Genomic DNA, 18,730 nt, shown 5'->3' with positions numbered 1-18,730 from the left:
AAGGCTCTTTTTCAAAAGTTGATCTTCGTACTTTATTTTGTACATTTTATTTACAGGAGAGAAGTCGCTTTTTCCACCCACTACTGCGGAAAGCCGGCATTAGGTCATATATTGCAGTTTTTGATTATTTGCAGGGCCTGGGAGATGAAGAGTTGATTATGGCAGTCTTGGACTTTATTTTAAGGAAACGGTTTATTTATTAAGAATGATGTACTTGGTTCTCTTTTAAAATCCGTTCCTATGACTTTTAATGTTGAATGATGATTTATCTTTTTTGTGATTACTTTCTTGCTGCTTGTAGCCCAATAAAGTAAAGTAACGTAAAAAAAGTTGACTTATCACTTTTACCTTGCTTATTGCTATATTTGATTGTTAAATTGATACTGATGAGGTGAAATCTTTGCCCAGACAATGTTACCATGAGTAAAAATGACAAAATAATGAATTAATATCACAAAATGTGCAGCAATATGCCCCATAATTTGCCTTTTTGTGACGCATACTTTAGTCATCCTTGCCACAAAATTTGGTCCTCCACTGCTGCTTATTTCCAGTGGCCCTGGTGGTAATCCTAAAACCCTGCTGTCCTTGACCTTGGTTCTAGGACTGGATCCTAGGTGTGATACATAGCGGCTCATTACGAGCACTTCTGATTGGGCCACCGCTGTGTGGGGCAGACTAAGGGCCTGATTTAGATACTGGCGGACGGATCACTCGGTCACCACGGTGACGGATAGCCGTCTGCCGAAATATAAATCCCATAAGATTAATTATATATATATATATATACTTTATTCGACCATGGGTCATAAAAGTTACACATTAAATTATACAAAGAAGGTGCATTTGTTCCATTGTACTTCCACACTGGCATAAAATAGAGTTTAGAATAAAAATATCTTCTATAGGCCATGGCCTACTATAGTCCACCATTGTTCCGGATACATAACTTAACATTTAGATGCCAAGGTTTCTAAACATCTGCTTCATAGTGTTAAAAATAATACAAATATTTAAGGCTCTTAAAACAATATGAGATGGTTTCAGATTCAAGTTTCCCAGGTGGTACCATCACCAAGATAAGTGCAAGCTATTAGGCCCATGATTTAAGCTTTAGAGTGCTGAGTTGATGTTACATAATAGTACAGTTTCTTGGTAGTTTAAGTGGCATACTTTAGTAAGGGCGCCTGCAACCGGCACAATCGTATAGGCAAATTTAGGCACTGTCAAGTCATTAAAAACACAAGCACAATGTAATAAAAGCTTATATAGTAACTTAAAATGGTTATCAGATTCATGTTAAAATGGCACTAATGCCAGACAAGTGCATAAAAATAGCTCTTTGCGGCTAACACTAGTGATACAGTAGCAGAACCACAAAATGATTACCCACGTATTATCTAAGAAAAATCTGTTCCAAAGCCCTATCTAAACCACATGGTCAATAATTCATCATCATCATCATCATCATCAACTTTGTTCGATCCATGGCCATAAAAGCACATAAAACAGGATAATAAATAATTCTTAAGGAATAAATAAGTACACATCTTTAACTTGGTGTAAAAACATTAGGACAATAACTTGAATTGCACATGTGGCTCTAAAACTTATCTATAAAGGGATGGGACTTTGAATTACTTTTTGGAGATGGCATCGTATGCGCCAAGCTGTTGCTAGATACTTGCTTACTGAGAGAATTACATCGGTTGAATTATGGCTTTTTAGAACCCGTAGAGCCAAAGAGCAGTTCTTGAATCCCATGTCCCTGCAAATATTGCGAATCCATTTTAAACGTGGAATCGCATAGGCTGGGCAGAAGAACATGAAATGCTCAATGGTTTCGAAAGTACTGCCACAGGCAGGGCATATATCGGGAAGGTTAGTCGGCCCCCACCTATGAATCAGTGACAACAGGGGCAAAGAGCCAAAGCGAAACCTTGCATATAAGCTCTTGCCCTGCGAATCCGGTATCACATCCAAATAGGATTCAAACTTTGGGGACCATTTAGTATCAATGAAGGAATTAGTTAAGCGACCATGGGATTTGTGAGTTATGTAGTTATCCTTAACATAAGACCAATAGGTTAACTTTAAAACGTTTTTGTGCCGTCTCTCTAATTTATGGGGATTTTCCCAGTAATCGCCCAGACCCAATAGCCGGAGCCAATGGGCCACATGGCGAACCCAGGGAAGAGTATTAGCGTTTTGGCATTTCAATAGATCGAGTAGTGCGGTCTTGTATATATCTAGTTCGGGGGTTGTCCACAACCTAATCCAATAGAGGAGAGGTCTTAGAGTAGCTAGATCTGCTACTCGGCTTAACCCCAGATCTAGAAATAATGGGAGCAAGGGTGTGGTACGTGGACATGCAATTAAGGCCCTTGCAAAATTGTTTTCCCCCACACTGATCTTATTACAGTTAGCGTAACCCCATACCTCCGCTCCGTACAGGGCTGCACTTTGAGCCTTAGCTGTATAAATTTTTATTGCTGGGGAAACTACTTTTGTAGAGGTGCTTTGATAAAAACGCAATATAGATGAGGCTCTGTGTTGTAGGAGCCCTGCACTTTTTGTAATCTGCTCTTCCCATAATAGTTTGTTAGTTAACCTAACTCCCAGGTAATCTATAGAGCTTACTTCCTTCAACAGTACTCCCTCAATATGGATGGAACATTTTTTCCTAGGTCCCTTAGATAACACCATCAGTTTAGTTTTGTTAATATTAACCTCCAACCCATGATCACTACAAAATTGGCTAAACCGGTCAACAAGGGTTTGCAACCCCATTGGTGTCTTAGAGATGAGAAGTGAGTCATCGGCGAAAAGCAAGATGGGAATTTTTTGTGTATTCAGGGAAGGGGCATCATTCTGGCCTATGGACACAGTCTTTACTACTTCATTAATAAATACGGTAAACAGTAGGGGGGCTAGCACACAACCTTGGCGAACTCCTCGTCTCATTGGGATCCGCTCTGTCAGTTCGCCTTGTTCACCCCACCTCACTTGGGCATAGGTGTTCTCATGTAGTCGTTTTAACAGGAGTAAAAGATCCTCTGGGACTCCCAATCTACCCAGCACTTCCCACAGCTTGGCTCTTGGGACCAGGTCAAAAGCCGATCGCAGGTCTATAAATACCACATACAGGCATTGCTTGGCCACAAGAACGTATTTCCAATGCAATATGGCTAATCGAAAGACCTGATCTATCGTGCTAGTTTTTGCACGAAACCCTGCCTGTAAATGAGAGAGGATTTGGTGCTTCTCGACCCAGTTGATTAGCCTCTGCAGAATTTGTTTAGCAAATATTTTTTGTAGGTTGTCTATGAGGCTAATTGGCCTGTAGTTAGCTGGAAGATTAGCATTTCCTTTTTTATAAATGGGTATGATCTCTGCCCCCTTCCATGTATCTGGAATTAGCCCCCCTGCAGCTATGCTATTTGAGATGGCATTAATATACCAGGACCAAATGGATGGTTCCGATCTATAAAGATCTCCAGGGAGCTTGTCTGGTCCAGGTGCTTTGCCAGGTTTTAGGCTAATTATAGCCTCAAGGGTCTCTTCTATTTTAAAGATAAGGCAACCCTCAGGGACACACTGAGCCACCACTTGGAGGGCCATGCTGGAGTTTGATTCCAACAATTTAGTTGGAGAGTGGACCACATTAGTGTCCATTGGGCCTTCTGGTAGGGCATAAAGAGTAGTAAAATGCTCTACCCAGCTTTCTGGTTGAATATGGTTGCTGGGACAGCTCCTGCCTCCATTTTCTCTTTTGGACAGAAGTTCCCAGAAACGCTTGTTATTCTTCTCTCTGGAAGCATCTAATAGTTCCTGCCACAGAGAATCCTCCCACCGCTTTTTAGCGTTAGACAAGGTTACTTTGTATAGAGACTTGGCTTGTTTAATTTCCCCCTGGGAGCCAGACATTACTGCTACTCTTAACCCGGACTTGTCCTTTGAGCACCTCTCATCAAACCATCCCTTGCGTGCCCCTGTCCCTTCATGTGGCTTAGACCGCTTTGTTTTGTAAAAGAACCCCCGTAGCTGGGTAGTCATGCTGTCATGTATTTTGAGAATCGGAATATTCCCTACAGCCTGATCTTCATACTCAGCCAAACTATTTAAGAAAATCTGATATATTGCTCTGATGTGGTGGGGGTTGGACATCACTTTTGGCCAAGTAATCTTGGTAAATTTGTTGTTCCAGCAAGGTGGCGGAATTATTGTAGCATAGTTGTTGAGTGTTCTCCTGAACATTTCTCCAGAAAGGGTAAGGAGCAAGGGGAAATGGTCACTGTCACATCTCACTTCTACTTTCATGTCTACCAAATGGGGCCACAGCCTAACATCAACCAGGAAATAATCGATAGTGCTTATCGACATGCCCCTTTTAAAAGTAGGTGCACTATTCATATCAGATGGAGTTCTACCATTACAGGCCCTAAGGCCATGGTTTAAACATAATGTGGCTAATTGCATGGCCACCCGAGATTTTTTACAAGGCCGGGTAATATATAATTGTGGGATCCCCCACTGCTCATCTTCTTCATCTGTTAAACCACTTATGAGAATAGAAGGCTCGAAGGTACAATTAAAATCTCCAGCTATGATTAGGATAGTTGAGGGGTCGAGGCTTCCTACAAATTCACACAGAATAGCCAGGGTACGGGACTCGGAGCCATTTGGGACCGATCGTATATAAACATTAACAATAACAATTGATAATCTTCTGTTGAACGTAATACACATGGCTATAGTGATAAGATATAATGGGATTTAGATTTTGGCTGATGGGATATCCACCACCGTTGTGACAAGGTAATCCCTCTGCCAATATCTAAATCAGGCCCCTAAGGCTTTATTTAGATTTCAGCATACTGGCTACTCCGTCACCACGGTGACGGATAGCCGTCTGCCGAAAGATAAATCCCATTATATTCCATGGGATGTATATTTCGGCGGATGGGATATCCATCATAAGTGTGACGAAATCTAAATGAGGCCCTAAATATTTTGTGGATAATTTTTGATGGATTGCTCAGGGACCTGGGAAGGGGCCAGGAAGCCTTTCATCTGTCATTGTCACTATTTTAGTTTCCGATGCGTTCAGCAACCAATACATCAGCTGTGCATCATTCTGAAAGATGTCTAATGGCTTGAAATGTCTCCCCGTAGTGATTATGGCTTTGACTTGAAGAATTTAAAGACGTGCATTAGATATAATAATATTTGTATATAAGTGTTAAAGTCACTGGTGACTCCTCGGATTTCCCCATATTCTGTTCACAATTATCCAAATGGGTGCATGAGTTGAAATATAGCTTTTAATAATGAAATGACCAATCAGCCACTGGCCTTAGGTCTCTAGAAGCCAAGGTGTAGTGGATATGTTTTTTTTGCCATTTGGGCCCCCTGAAAACACCCAAGAAGTGATGTCAGGAACCTTAACACTAATGGTGAACTTTTGTAATTAACAAACTCTATTGCAAACTCGAGACAGCATCAAAGTAATAAACAGTAATGATAGCAGCCAACTACTGAAACTGGCAAATGCTAAAGACAGGAGTTGCTACGAGCAACAAAGTGGGCGTAAATTGCTGCCCACTCCACCCGTACCTGAAGCCCACATAAGACACTTTGAAATGATCAGTAGGCTTCAACATATAAGCTTAAATTGCTGTCACACATCATAGTAGAGGTCTAAAGTCCACCTTCTTACATACGTGTTGTAGTAGATAAAACCCATCCCATTTCTCAATTAAGGATCTCTAGTCTTTACCATCATGTAGTTGAAAGACCTAACAAAATATAGATTTTATGTTCCCTGTAGTTGTAGAGTTCACTGTCACCCGGTGGGTGTCCTGCAGCTGAGCAGGTGTAGCGGTCTAGTCTTGACGGTGGAGTCGTGTAAAGAGCCAGGAGTTTAGCTTCTTGTGAAATTCAGGAATTGAGGAGAAGCATTGTTGCATTTAATAGTAATGTATTTATGAAGTAAGCACTGATGGATTGTGGACGGGGTTAGGATGTAGAGGTGGATTCAAGTGGCCGTTGCTGCTGTCCCTGATCCTTTAAGAGGAGGCAAAATAAATTATTCCACCATTGAAAAGGAAGCAGTGGCTTGGTGGTGGTGTGATCAACATTTTAGCAATTTTGTGTAGAGCACAGAATTTTAAATATGGATTGATCATAAACCATTGATCTACTTTTTAACAGCAAAAGATGTCAGAAGGGCAACAAAACGCATTGTGAAATGGTGAAGTTAGATTACAAGAATACACATTCACAGTGAAGTATGTAGCGGGGTGAAAAATGTGAATGCCGATTGTTGGTACCGACAAGGTTGAGTCTAAGGGACAGAGTTACAAGGCCCTAGTGCCTCCTTGTGTCACATTAGAATCATTTTTTCAAACTGCTGTGGCTCAACGAGGCAAAAATTGGTGCGCCATTTTACAAAGTGGTACAATGCATGCATTGAGCTACTTTGTGACCCCCTGTGCCACATCATGCCTGTGCCAGACATAATGTATGCAAGGGGGAGGGTGTCCCGGCATTAGGAGACCTGCAAAAATGGCACAATGAAATCTGAAAGATCACTCGCAGTAGAGGGGGCTTGCACAAATAGTTGGGAAGGTCACACCATGGAGGCCCAAGGTGGACTTTGTCTCTGGAAGGTCTTGGGACCAAGCTGGCACCATTGGCACACTTGCCTCAGGCTAAGGGGCAGGGGTCCTGTGGTGCTTTCCGGTGTCGGGTTTTGGCGGTCTGTAGTCCTCTCAGTTTTTCTTTTGGGTGCCTACTGGGTGCAGGGAAGCAGCTCTGCTATGGAACAGGAGTTCCTTGTGCTGGGGAGAAGCTGGCAGTTCTCTTGGGCTTTTGGAGGTTTCAACAGCTGAAGGACGAAGTATCTTTATTGCAATGGTCAAAGTGGTCAATAGGCAGACAGGCAGGGTTGGCATGGAGTCTGTCATTGGTCTTCAGTACTTGCCTTTTGTGTCTCAAGAGTCCTTCTTTCTTCAGGTCTGCAGGATCTGATTTCCTGGTGCCAGGGGCTTCCCTAAATACTGAATTTAGGGGCATTAGGGGAGTGTAGGGTAGTGGCCAATGGGCCTCTTATCCCTGGGGTCACTATGCCCTATATAAGACCACTTCCTGTGGGAAGTGGGCATAACCCTGTCCCAGAGTTCCTAGATCTGGCATCACCAAGATGGCATACTTTTAAAAATCATATCCACATCTGACAGTTCACCTTAGGGGTGGAACTAACCTTATAATGGGCACGCCTTCCTGACTACGAATTTTCCCACCTGTCAAAGTGCGGGGTGGGGCGTCACTCTCTCCCTTCTGAGGTAAGCCAGATCTGCATAACAAGGACTGTGGGCTTCTTTGAAGCCCCCTGCCTTGGAATGCAGATTTGCAGTACATCCTCTTGGGAGGGGTATGTTGACACCCCTGCCAGAGCAGGCTTTGTTCCTAACTCCCCGAGAGCGGAGGCTCTCACCATTGGGGGTCAGACTAGTTGAAACTAGTCCGTCAGCACACAGGTAAATGGTAGGTTATCAGGTGGCACCTCTAAGGTGTCCTCTAGGTGCATCCATTAGTAAATCCATCTCTAGCCTCAGAGAGGGTTTATTAATATTAGATGTTTAATACCAAACATCTCTATGTTCAGTGAAGCCATAATGTAGCTGGGGAACTCGTACTGACCAGTGTCCAGGGAATACACTTAAAATGGCTTCCCTGTTCATTCAATATGTCTGAGAATCGACAAAGACATAGTAGGGGCATATCTGTTCCTGCAGATATGTCCTCACATGTAATATAATGCACCCTGCCTTAGGGCGGTAAGGCCTGCTGTAGGGGCGACTTACATGTATTGCACGCAGTGTTAGGGGACAGGCTGTGTGCCATGTCGTGTTTTCAGTTTAGCTGCACCAAGACACGCAGCCTGCAATGGCAGTCTGCATGTTCTAGGAGAGGGGTCCCTGAGGATGGTACAATACATGCTGCAGCCCTTGGGGACTCTCTTTGGTACCCGTGCCCTAGGCACCAAGGTTTCCATTTACTAGGGACTTACAGGGGGCCATAGGTGTTGCCAATTGGGGACCATTGAGCAGTTTTAGGGAAAGAGATCTGGCTCTGGGGACCTGGTTAGCAGGAATTGCATCAGGTACCAGGCAAAAAGTGGTGTGACCATGACAAAAAAGGGCACTTTCCTACAGTTTCTGGCTGCCAGAATCAAAGTGTGAAACCGTGGAGAAAAACGTGCAGAGATTGGCCCAAGAACCAGCAATCACTGTTATTTTCCCACCCCTGGAGTTACAAAGACCTCAATAATGGAAATTCAATGAATGGGGAAATAATGATGATTAATCCAGCCCAATCATACTGAGTGTCTTTGAGGAGTTACACCATCATTTCTGTTAAACTTCGACACTCCCTTAACACTCTCCCTGGTACACCGACTTAATACCCATCCACAAGTTCCAATTGCATAGGTTATGCATTTGTAATTTACATTATATACACATTAAAAACCATAGGCACCCTCAAGTAGCGGCTTTCTTTTTTTGTTCTGTGAACCAGATGTGTAAGATGCATTTTATTTAGTTCGTCTACTTACAACTAAGCACCTTGTGAGCCGGTGCCTACGTGTTCAGAAACCTGAATAGCGGAAAGGCTAATATAATATTTGCCATTGCCAGCTCCATTACAAACTGTGTCAAATTATTGTCCCTGAGGTTATCAGTAAACCTGTTCAGCTTCATCCCATTACGTTCTCAGTATGTTTTGTGTACATATCAGTGACTTTATCTCAGACAAAGGACTCTGCTTCAAATTTCCCTCTTCCATGAAGGAACCTTTAAATGAATCTTTAAATCACCATATGCTCCTTGCTAGCACGCGTTCCCAGCTCTTGTAATGTTATAATTTATTTTTCTACGCTACCCTTGGAGATTTGTAGAGAGTACTATTATTTGAAGCCTTCTATTTTCTCAGCCACATTTCCAAGATGACCTCTCACTGCTCTCCAGGTAAGTCATGATACTCCACTCACCGCAACACAGCAACTCTATTTGAAGTTGGCTAGATGCAGGGGCAGAAAACTATAAAAGAAGGGCTGGACTCTTGGATTCCCATTGTAAAATACGCCAGGTGCAAAATACTCAGCGGTGGTTGCAAATCTGGGTGATCCACAAATATATCTAGTCGTGGAGATGTGGGCTAGTGGCTAGTAAATTCATCTTGGAAATTGAAGACGTGGGTTATAACCTTGGCTTCAGCACTCCTGTAAAAGACCCAATAAATCTGGAGGAAAACATTTTATCTTCCTCTCCTGAAATTTTAAGTAATCAAGAGGCACCAGAGTGGCTTTCGGTGGTCCCCACTTAGTATTTGGGTCTTCATTTGGGAATACTTCGGAAAAGTGAATTATTTCAAATGCAATTCAAAGAAGCTCTCAAACGTTGGTAGGGATGTCCAGAGAAGGGGTCATATGCAATAATGTATGTGCAAGTACTGAGTCATGCACATATGAGAACTATCTTCTCAGTTCAGGCAGCAAAGGGTTGGAATTCCCTTCCCTGAAAGCACAGGAGCCAGGAAGATCGCTCAGAATACAGGAAAGCAGTAAAGATGTTGCTCTTCAGATGATGAAGATCACACTGACCAAGTCCCTGAACCAACCTCTCACAAGAAGTCTCTATACAGTAGGTGTCCTAGGACTTACACACCCAAGAATAAGAACCGAATCCACACCCCCAGAAGGATGGTAGGTAAACCATGCACTATTATCTCAACTTCAGTACTGTCCTTGAATAAGTGCATCTTCAAGATCACAGTGATACTCGAAGAGCATGCTAAGACAAAGATATGGCCTAGAGGCTAGAGCTTCTGTCTTTAGAACCTGGTGATGCAGGTTTGAATCCTGACTCCAGTGCTTGATTCAGCATTGTGTGATTCTGGGCAAATCACCAAATCTCCCTGTACCCAAAAATATGTATGAATTGTATTTGTGTAATCCCCACGTAATGTACACCAGCTTGTAGATCGTCTCCCGTTACGCCGCGTAATCCTCATTGCTCTGTTGCTTCTGAGCTAGGTTAGCACCATATACATACCAGTATACACATACATGCCACTACTTGTTATTGACTACTTCAAACACTTCCCATGTAGGCTGCACACAAAACCAACCCCTTCCTAAACACACAACAATATTATAATGCTTAAACATTCTATCCCAAGATCCTCACTCATATTACATACTCAAGCACTGCTTCCTGACAATACTGGAACACTCCTCTAGTCATCACACACAACAACAAAACACTTCCCACAAGGGTCGCTATACAAACCCATCCCAAAGAGGAACATGCTAAAGCCATCCACCAACATGCTTTGGTGTCCTATTAAAGTTATTAAGTGGAATAAATAAGGCTAATACGATATAATTGTATATACACTGATTTATGAAATTAAATGGAAAAAAAACGTATATAGCGCTCTAAACCCAAAGGTATCATGGTGTTAAACACAGGAAATGTTGTGGTGGTGGAAAAGAAAAAGGCTTGGTGGTCTCAAACTGAAAAAAATGAAAAGGCACAGAGATCCCCATCAGGAAGCTGGAGATCTCTGTATATGATGAATTGTAGTCTATCAGGGCAGTGGAGTACATCCTTCTGCTGCCCTGGTGGAATGGAGTAAACCCTGTCACAGGATAACTAGAGATGATGTGGCATTACAGCCAGAGCGGCCAACTTTGGACCTGTGGAACCAAGTTTGAGTCTCAGTGTTGGCTCAACATCCTGTGTTACCGGGCAAATCACTCAGGCCCACTTTTTGAGTCTGGCAGTCCTTAGTCCACCATACTCGCGGTGGAGGTGTTACCGCTGCGGGGCAGGCGGTAAAGACTGCCATATTATGACTTCTGAGGTTTGGCCAAAGCCAAACTGCTGAAACGGCGCCCGTACCGCCGGTCCAGGGGTGAGCGCCATCGGCATAATGAGTCGGCAGACTGCCAGCATTTTTGTGGCAGACACACTGCCACGAAAACACTGGCAGTCACGCACCCGGTGACAGGAATCTCCATTCCTGTTGCTGCGTACACCCCCCCGACAACACACCTACATTCACGCACCCCCACTCACCCACAAATTCACCTGCAAACACCCCCACACACTCGTACCCAAACACTCACTCAGATACACCCATTCACTCGCACACACGCACTCGAACATACACAGCCACTTGCACACACGCACTCGAACATACACAGCCACTTGCATGCACGCACTCAGACATACACAGTCACTCGCATGTATGCACTCAGACATATACCCCCTGCCCCCCGCATTCACACACACACACAACACCCTCTTTCCGCCCTTGGCATACATGCATTTACATATACACACAGACACCCCCCCACGCATTCATACACACATGCAAACACCACTCGCATTCACACAACACCCCCTCCCCCCTCAGACGATCAACTTACCTGCTTCATTGAGGTGGCCGTCCGGGAGGGGATGGGTCCCTCCGCTTTCCACCGCCGGCACCGCCCCGCCATGCAGAAAACCACCTCACCATATTACGGGTCGTAATACGGCGGGCGAAATCCTGCTGGCATGGCAGTGCTGAAGGTAGAAACTGCCTATTACTGTCTATTATGACGCCGGCCAGGCTGACGGTGTCTGATTTCTGGCCGAAATCGGGCGAAAATCGGTACAACGTCTTAATATGGCGGTCTTTTGGCCCTCGCAGCTTTGGCGGTGTTACGAAAAGACCGCCAAAGTCGAAATGAGCACCTCAATCTCCCTGTGCCTAAAAATATGAATGTGTCTTCTGTAACATAACTGGTGCTCATGTAAAGCACCCGACACATTTGGATTGAATATGCAGTGTATAACAAAATAAAATGAAAAATAACCAAGCACCTTCTGCCTGCTTGAGGAGTTTGACCTGGCTGGTAGGCACATGTGGCTTCAGAGCAAGCCTGAAGGTGAGGTGAATGTTTGTGATTTTGAGAGTAGGGAGATAGAAGTTATAAGGATGAGAAGGATTCACCTGCACAGGAGTAGCACAGAAATACGAGCAACAGCCCGAAGATGGAGAGAGTTTAAAAGCAGAGATTTAGTGGTAACAAAGGAAATGTCTTATTACAAGGATCTTGTGGAGCAAAGAGGGTATAGGTGCTGTGGTCCTATCCATAAAAAATACAAAGATCATTAAGGCGCATGAGTATTCCTATAATTTACATCGTTTACCCCCATTTTTTCTTACTCATAACCTCTTGAGGCATAACCTAAGGTAAACTATGACATTTGAAGATCCCTCTGGTGCATGGCTGTGAACCTGTCTGCAGATTAACCATGGAGCAGAACTTCTGTAGGCATAGGTCTAGGTGATCTTCACCTTCGAGCCATACCCTCTGCCTTTCTCTGTTCGTAGAGAAGACATAGGCCCTCATTACAACTTTGACGGGCGGCGGAGGCCGCCCGCCAAAGTTGCGCCGCAGGAATACCGCACCGCGGTCTGAAGACCGCGGCCGGCATTCTGAGTTTCCCGCTGGGCAGGCGGGCGGCCGCCTTAAGGCCGCCCGCCAGCCCAGCGGGAAACAACCTTCCCACGAGGACGCCGGCTCGGAATCGAGCCGGCGGAGTGGGAAGGTGCGACGGGTGCTACTGCACCCGTCGCGTATTTCACTGTCTGCTATGCAGACAGTGAAATACAAGCGGGGCCCTCTTACGGGGGCCCCTGCAGTGCCCATGCCATTGGCATGGGCACTGCAGGGGCCCCCAGGGGCCCCGCGACACCCCCTACCGCCATCCTGTTCCTGGCGGGCGAACCGCCAGGAACAGGATGGCGGTAGGGGGTGTCAGAATCCCCAAGGCGGCGCAGCATGCTGCGCCGCCTTGGAGGATTCTGACGGGCAGCGGAAAACCGGTGGGAGACCGCCGGTTTTCCTGCACTGACCGCGGCCAAAGCGCTGCGGTCAGAATGCCCTAAGGGGCACCGCCAGGCTGTCGGCAGTGCTCCCGCCAACCGCGAGCCTGGCGGTCACAGACCGCCAGGCTCGTAATGAGGGCCATAGTTATCATTTCAGTCATTCTTCTAGCAAATGAGAGCTTTGCCCATTCCTTGTTGGCTAGTGCTGGAACCAGGAGGGTTCACAATACTCTTGTGTGTCCTGTAATGTGTTATCCACCACCCTGGTCCATAAGGGCCAGCTGTTTGACACACTGCAGGACTTCTCCATAGCCATTCTTTCCTCTTTTCCAAGAATACTCTTCTGTTGTATTCGCCACTCTTCCATCCCTCATCATTTGTATTGTATTTGCACCACCACTTGTGTTTCAGTAGTTTTTCATTGGCTGCACAATTACCCTTTCTGCATAAAATTGTACGTAATCTACGGTCAATCCATATGCAATACTCATAGGTTCTCAGGAATCCAGGGGCATATTTATGAGCACCTTGCACGGTTGCATCACTTTTTGTGATGCAATGACTGTGCAAACCTTTAAATCATATCCATGAGGCAACACAAAGCCACTTTGTCCTCATAGACATGTAGACATGTAGTGAGATAGTGTGGAAGGGAGGAGTTCCGTGGGCATTGCAGTGCGTATTCCCACACAACACCCATTCTGCAGCACACATAGAAAGAGCAAAAAGTCTCAGAGGATTGCGTTTGTGCAGGAAGGTCTCCCTCCCTGCACAAAAACAATACTGTCTACAATGCAGGCACCCTTGCACCATGCTTCAAGAGCGCATGCATTGGTGCTAGGCTGCCAACTGGCGCCAGCGCAGTGGGAAAGGACAGGAGTGCACCCTATGCCATCGACACAGCACATTCCTGTCGTTTCACTTTGACGCAGGGCAGGTGCCCCAAACATCCGTAAATATGGGCCTCAGTGTCCAATAGTTGGAGCGCCAACCAGTACGCCCACCACTTGTGTCTTCCTGCTACTGAGAAGGGCTGGACTAGGCTCTGCCCTTTGACCCAACTTTGCATGACACTGTCAGACAACTGTCCTTCCCAAAGTAACTGACCCGATTCCACACGCCTGTGTGACTAGCAGCCTGCTTCAGCATTACAGAAACTCTGAACTTTCTTTACCTGCTAAGAGTTTCTTTGACAAGGAAATCAAAAACATTTCAAATAAGCCTTTGCAACAAAATTTCCTTTGTCAGCTTTTTTGTTTCTGCTTCAAATGCATATTTAAGCTATCATATCGTATTTCACAGAATTCTGCTTGAGGTGCGCATGGTGTAATTTCTGCTTGGTGTTTGTGGGCGTCCAGGCGTTCATTTACATTTCAAGGAAGTGTCTAGAATCTCTCAGAATCCATCACTCTGCGCAAACCGCGGGTCCTCGTGCCTGAGGCTTCTCTGATTAACACTGAAGTCACTCAATCAAACGTTATTAATGACATTCTAATGTGCTTCCAGCCCATCTGCTCTGTCATTCAGATGCCATAGAAGGCTCCTCATCTAAACTATTGATGAACATGTATATGTATGTAACAATGGCCTGATGATTTGTAAAAGTCACTTCCTCTTGCATTCCAGCGCATGCTCCTTATTGAGTTTTAGAAAATCTATAAAGTTTTAGAGTTTGTTTTGCTTGGCTAGTGGGACTGTTTTATTTCAGCCTTCACGGCTATTGTGTTTTTTTCTGCACGCCAAGCAGATCTGTGCGCAGCCACTTTACAAATAAATGTAACATAGTATATTCAGAATCCCGAGATGAAATCTGACAATAATAAGTAATCAATATTCATATTTTCTATATAACAAAGTTCAGTTTGGTTTAGCATCGCATGTAAAAATTATGGAGGTCACATAGTGAAATCGTGTTGACCACACACATTGTGGCCTACAGTCGTACTACTAAAGTACTACAAAATGCTATTCACAATCCTATGAGTGTAAACCTCCATGTCCACCACTACTCAGGGGCGTAACAAAGGCTACCGCAGCCCGGGCGAGGGGGCCTGAACTCCAAACCCCCCCCTACTCGGCATAATACATTGTGCATGGGTGGCAGACCCCTGACTGGATCCAGGGGCAAAGGGCTCCCCCACAGGTACTTTGCTGAGGGGCCTCTTTAAGTTTTGTTATGCCAATGCTGCTACCACTTAGTTGTAAGTGTGGGAAAGTCCAGGGGAAGTGGTTGGAGAAAGGGCCATTCTTACTACTAAATGGGTTGGGGTTAGTGAGGAGTAAGGAGGGGTTTAGGGAGAGGTAAGCACCCACCCACAAAAGGGTAAACCCATTGACATTCACAAACTGGACTTCTAAAGTTACTACAGCCTAAAAGGGACCCAAAATTACTTAAGCTCGGAGCTAGGGTAAGTCCAACTCCACACATGGCCAACCTCTGGTATTACCACACCCTCCCAATTGAAAATAACGGAGGTAGGACATAAGATAAAACTCTATAGGAAATAATGTTAAGTAATGTTAAGTTAAATTAAAATAATTAAAATATTTTAAAAAATAAATAAATATAATCGTAACAATATATAAAAGTTAAACATATTTACTATTTAATTATAAAATATTTAAACATGTTTGCGTTTCTAAATTAATATAAAATTAATTTTTATTACAAATATAATTAAGTTACTTTTAATTAATTACATACATCAGTTTTAATAATTTCATAAAATGTTTTTACATTGGGCGGGAATTTTATTTTCTAATTCAAACTTCAGAAAAAATATGTTTTTAATTTACTAAATCTAAATTAATTAAGGATTTAATTAAAAATTAAGTTAATAGTGCTGTGCATTTTTAACTTTATTCTACATTTGAAATAAATCATCAAAATTACTTTTCATTAATATTTAACATACCCTTTTTTATTGATTTACTTTTTAGGTGAATATATTTTTTAATAAAAAATCCCTATACTTTGCAATATGGAGACTCTGTAGTCAAGTTTGAGATCTTCCTTTGATAAGTACAGGGAATATTAGAAATGTTTTAAAAACGTTATAATAAATTAGTAAAGATAGTTTTATGTTGAATACCATTGTAAATAATTGTATTTATTTATTTTTATTTAGAACAAAAAATGCAACATATATTGAAAGAAAATTATTTTTCCAATGTTTAAATTAAATTAAATTGAAACGCAAATCCCCACATAGAGTACAAATTAGTCTTTATTATGAATTACTAATTTCAAATAGTGATGTAAAGTATTAACTAAAAGGTGTGTAGTTACATTTCAATAACAAAGAATGTTAAAATAATGTATACATTCAAAAAGTTGTGAACATTTTTATAATTAAATAATAAATATATTTATTTTCTGATTTTTTATACATTAAATTACATTTATTTATATTTTAAACTATATACTATTTCCTTTGTGTTTTTTAAAGTCCCTGTCTCAATTGTTTTTTAAAGGAGGGTATTGCAGTATCAGTGGTTGACCATGTGTGGTGCTGGTCCTACTGCAGTTTCTTTTAGCAGTAGTAACTTACACTCATAAATTTGGCTACACCCCCTTTTTCAGTGGGTGGAGGCATATAAATCTACACTTTTGAGTAACCTTACACTTGCACTTTGTGAATAGCCAAAAGTTAGTAAAGTTACTCGAAAGGGTAAGAATAAATTACACGTGAAAATTACTCACAAGTTACTGTTGTGTATAGCCCTAACAGTTCCACCGCCCTATTTAGAGGTGTGGAAAGCATCCAGTTTGCCCCATTTCTGCAGTTCCCACCTGTGTAAACCTCTGACCAGGAGTACCAGGTCATAGTGATAGTCTCCCCAGTCTATTTAGCGTGGACAATTGTCACCAGATTTCCTTGACCAGATCACCATACCAAGCCATGCAAGAAATGTTATGATGTGATAAGTAAGTATGAACACACATGTTAAAAAGTTGGTAGTGCTGCCCAGGCTTCAAAACTGATTATGGCCATGAGTTTGACCCAGGAGCATTGCCCTGCATATTCCCTTCACCCTCCCCTGGTGGCTTTCAGAGCTTTAGAGGGGAGTGAAGTACCTCAATTCAAGGGCACCAGGACCTGGAGGGGTAACTCAGTTTTATTCTGCAGTCACTGGCAGCTTGCAAGGGACACCATTTAAGCAGTAAATACACCCCCAAGCATAGTTACTACAAGAATATCATAGGTTACAGCAGTTATACACTCAGCCAGATTGAGGATTGACTGTGCAGGTTCTATAAGAAAGGTCAATGGGTATAAAGGCAGATGGTGTGGGCAGTGGATTCATTTGCCTCCAGCTTACAATCTCTTCTTAGCCAATATTTGAGTTGCAGCAGCCATTGTCTGCTCTGAATAGAGGTATTCCTTTGGTTTACTCCCTGGAAGGAGAGTGGACACTTGGAACACCTTTGATGACCTGTCGCATTGTCATTACTCAGACTGCTAAACCAGGGCAAATCATAAAAAAATCAAAAGGGATCAAGACCGCACATGACCTTCGTCCCCACGATGAGCGGCTTACAGTGAGTTGACAATTTCAGCAAATAGCACTAGGCATGCTGGGACATGTACTGTTACCCATAATATGGATGAATCTAAAACGTCATAGTCTGCTTGGTGCTTTTATTTTTAAAAATAAGTCAAAATCATCCTCATGGCAGCTATGCTGGTTTGTCCACAGACCATTTTCTAAACACCAAGCAGGCTTTTCACTGAGACATCAATATAATTTGTAATTTATTTTCTGACACTGACTTTCTTCTTGATCCTTTTCCATTCGATCCTTAATGTCCTTGTGCTTTGTTTCACTTTGTAGTAAAGTGTTGAAGGAGATCCCTGTGGGCGATCTGAACCCGAACGAGACTGTGGCAGCTAGTCAAGAGGCCCAGCTGTTGTCTAAGCTGGATCACCCGGCCATTGTCAAGTTTTACGCCAGCTTCCTGGAGAGGGAGAGCTTCTGCATCATCACCGAATACTGTGAGGTGAGACTAGCTGATACAGTGTGGACCCTCAACAGTAGGAGCTGGTGAAACACCAAAAGCGGAACCCCATGGCGAGCGGTACTCATGTGCATTCAAAACATTTTTAGAGAAGTTGCTGGTGTTTGCCTGATTTGACCTTAGCTGCTAGCAAGTGGCAGGGATTCTGCAAATTAATCTGACCTAATATGTTGACATTGTAGGGTGGGAAAGGAGACTTGAGAGGCCAGTGAGAGATAGAAAAGTAAGGGGAAGCTATGCACTCAAAGCATCACTATATACTCAAACACCAAGCACAATAGCACAGCATCTACAGTATAAGAGGCCTTTAAAATAGTCTTGTTAAATGTGTTATTTTCTTTGAGCATGGTTCTACTCTTCTTTATCAGGTGTCTTTACTAAGAGATTTACACTGATCACCAATTGTTATATAAATGGGCAGCATTTTCTGGTTCAGTTAACTGATGTTGTTCTTTTTTGTGGTGCATATTTGATCTTATTTTGTTAATTGAAATAGCTAATGGATACTAACTGCTTCTCTGTCCCAAGGAACACCACATCAATTTAACATTGAGGTTGAAACCCCAACAAAACATTTATTGATTAGTAGATCAATTTTTATTATGTGTTTTATGTTTATTTCACTAAATATCACACATGTGTACTAATACAAGTATTCACTGTCATTGAACTGTTTATATTATGTCACCAATGAATTACTGTACAAAACACTGACCCAAGACTCTTTTTACCATTTACTAAACCATATTTCTGGAACAT

At 43.0% G+C, this 18,730-nt stretch overlaps 1 protein-coding gene across 1 annotated transcript in view; it reads left to right on the top strand.

Moving 5' to 3' along the window:
- Positions 1 to 18,730, top strand: part of NEK11 (NIMA related kinase 11) — a 613,419-nt gene that overhangs the window by 176,527 nt on the left and 418,162 nt on the right. The window contains exon 3 of the mRNA XM_069211923.1: positions 17,788 to 17,953. Coding sequence (XP_069068024.1) covers positions 17,788 to 17,953 — 166 coding nt within the window. The remainder of the gene's footprint in view (positions 1 to 17,787; positions 17,954 to 18,730) is intronic.

The sequence above is a fragment of the Pleurodeles waltl genome, chromosome 10 (assembly GCF_031143425.1).
Source record: "Pleurodeles waltl isolate 20211129_DDA chromosome 10, aPleWal1.hap1.20221129, whole genome shotgun sequence".
Classification (NCBI taxonomy): domain Eukaryota; kingdom Metazoa; phylum Chordata; class Amphibia; order Caudata; family Salamandridae; genus Pleurodeles; species Pleurodeles waltl.
The sequence above is the reverse complement of the archived record's forward strand: the minus strand, read 5'-3'. Positions and strand labels throughout refer to the sequence as shown.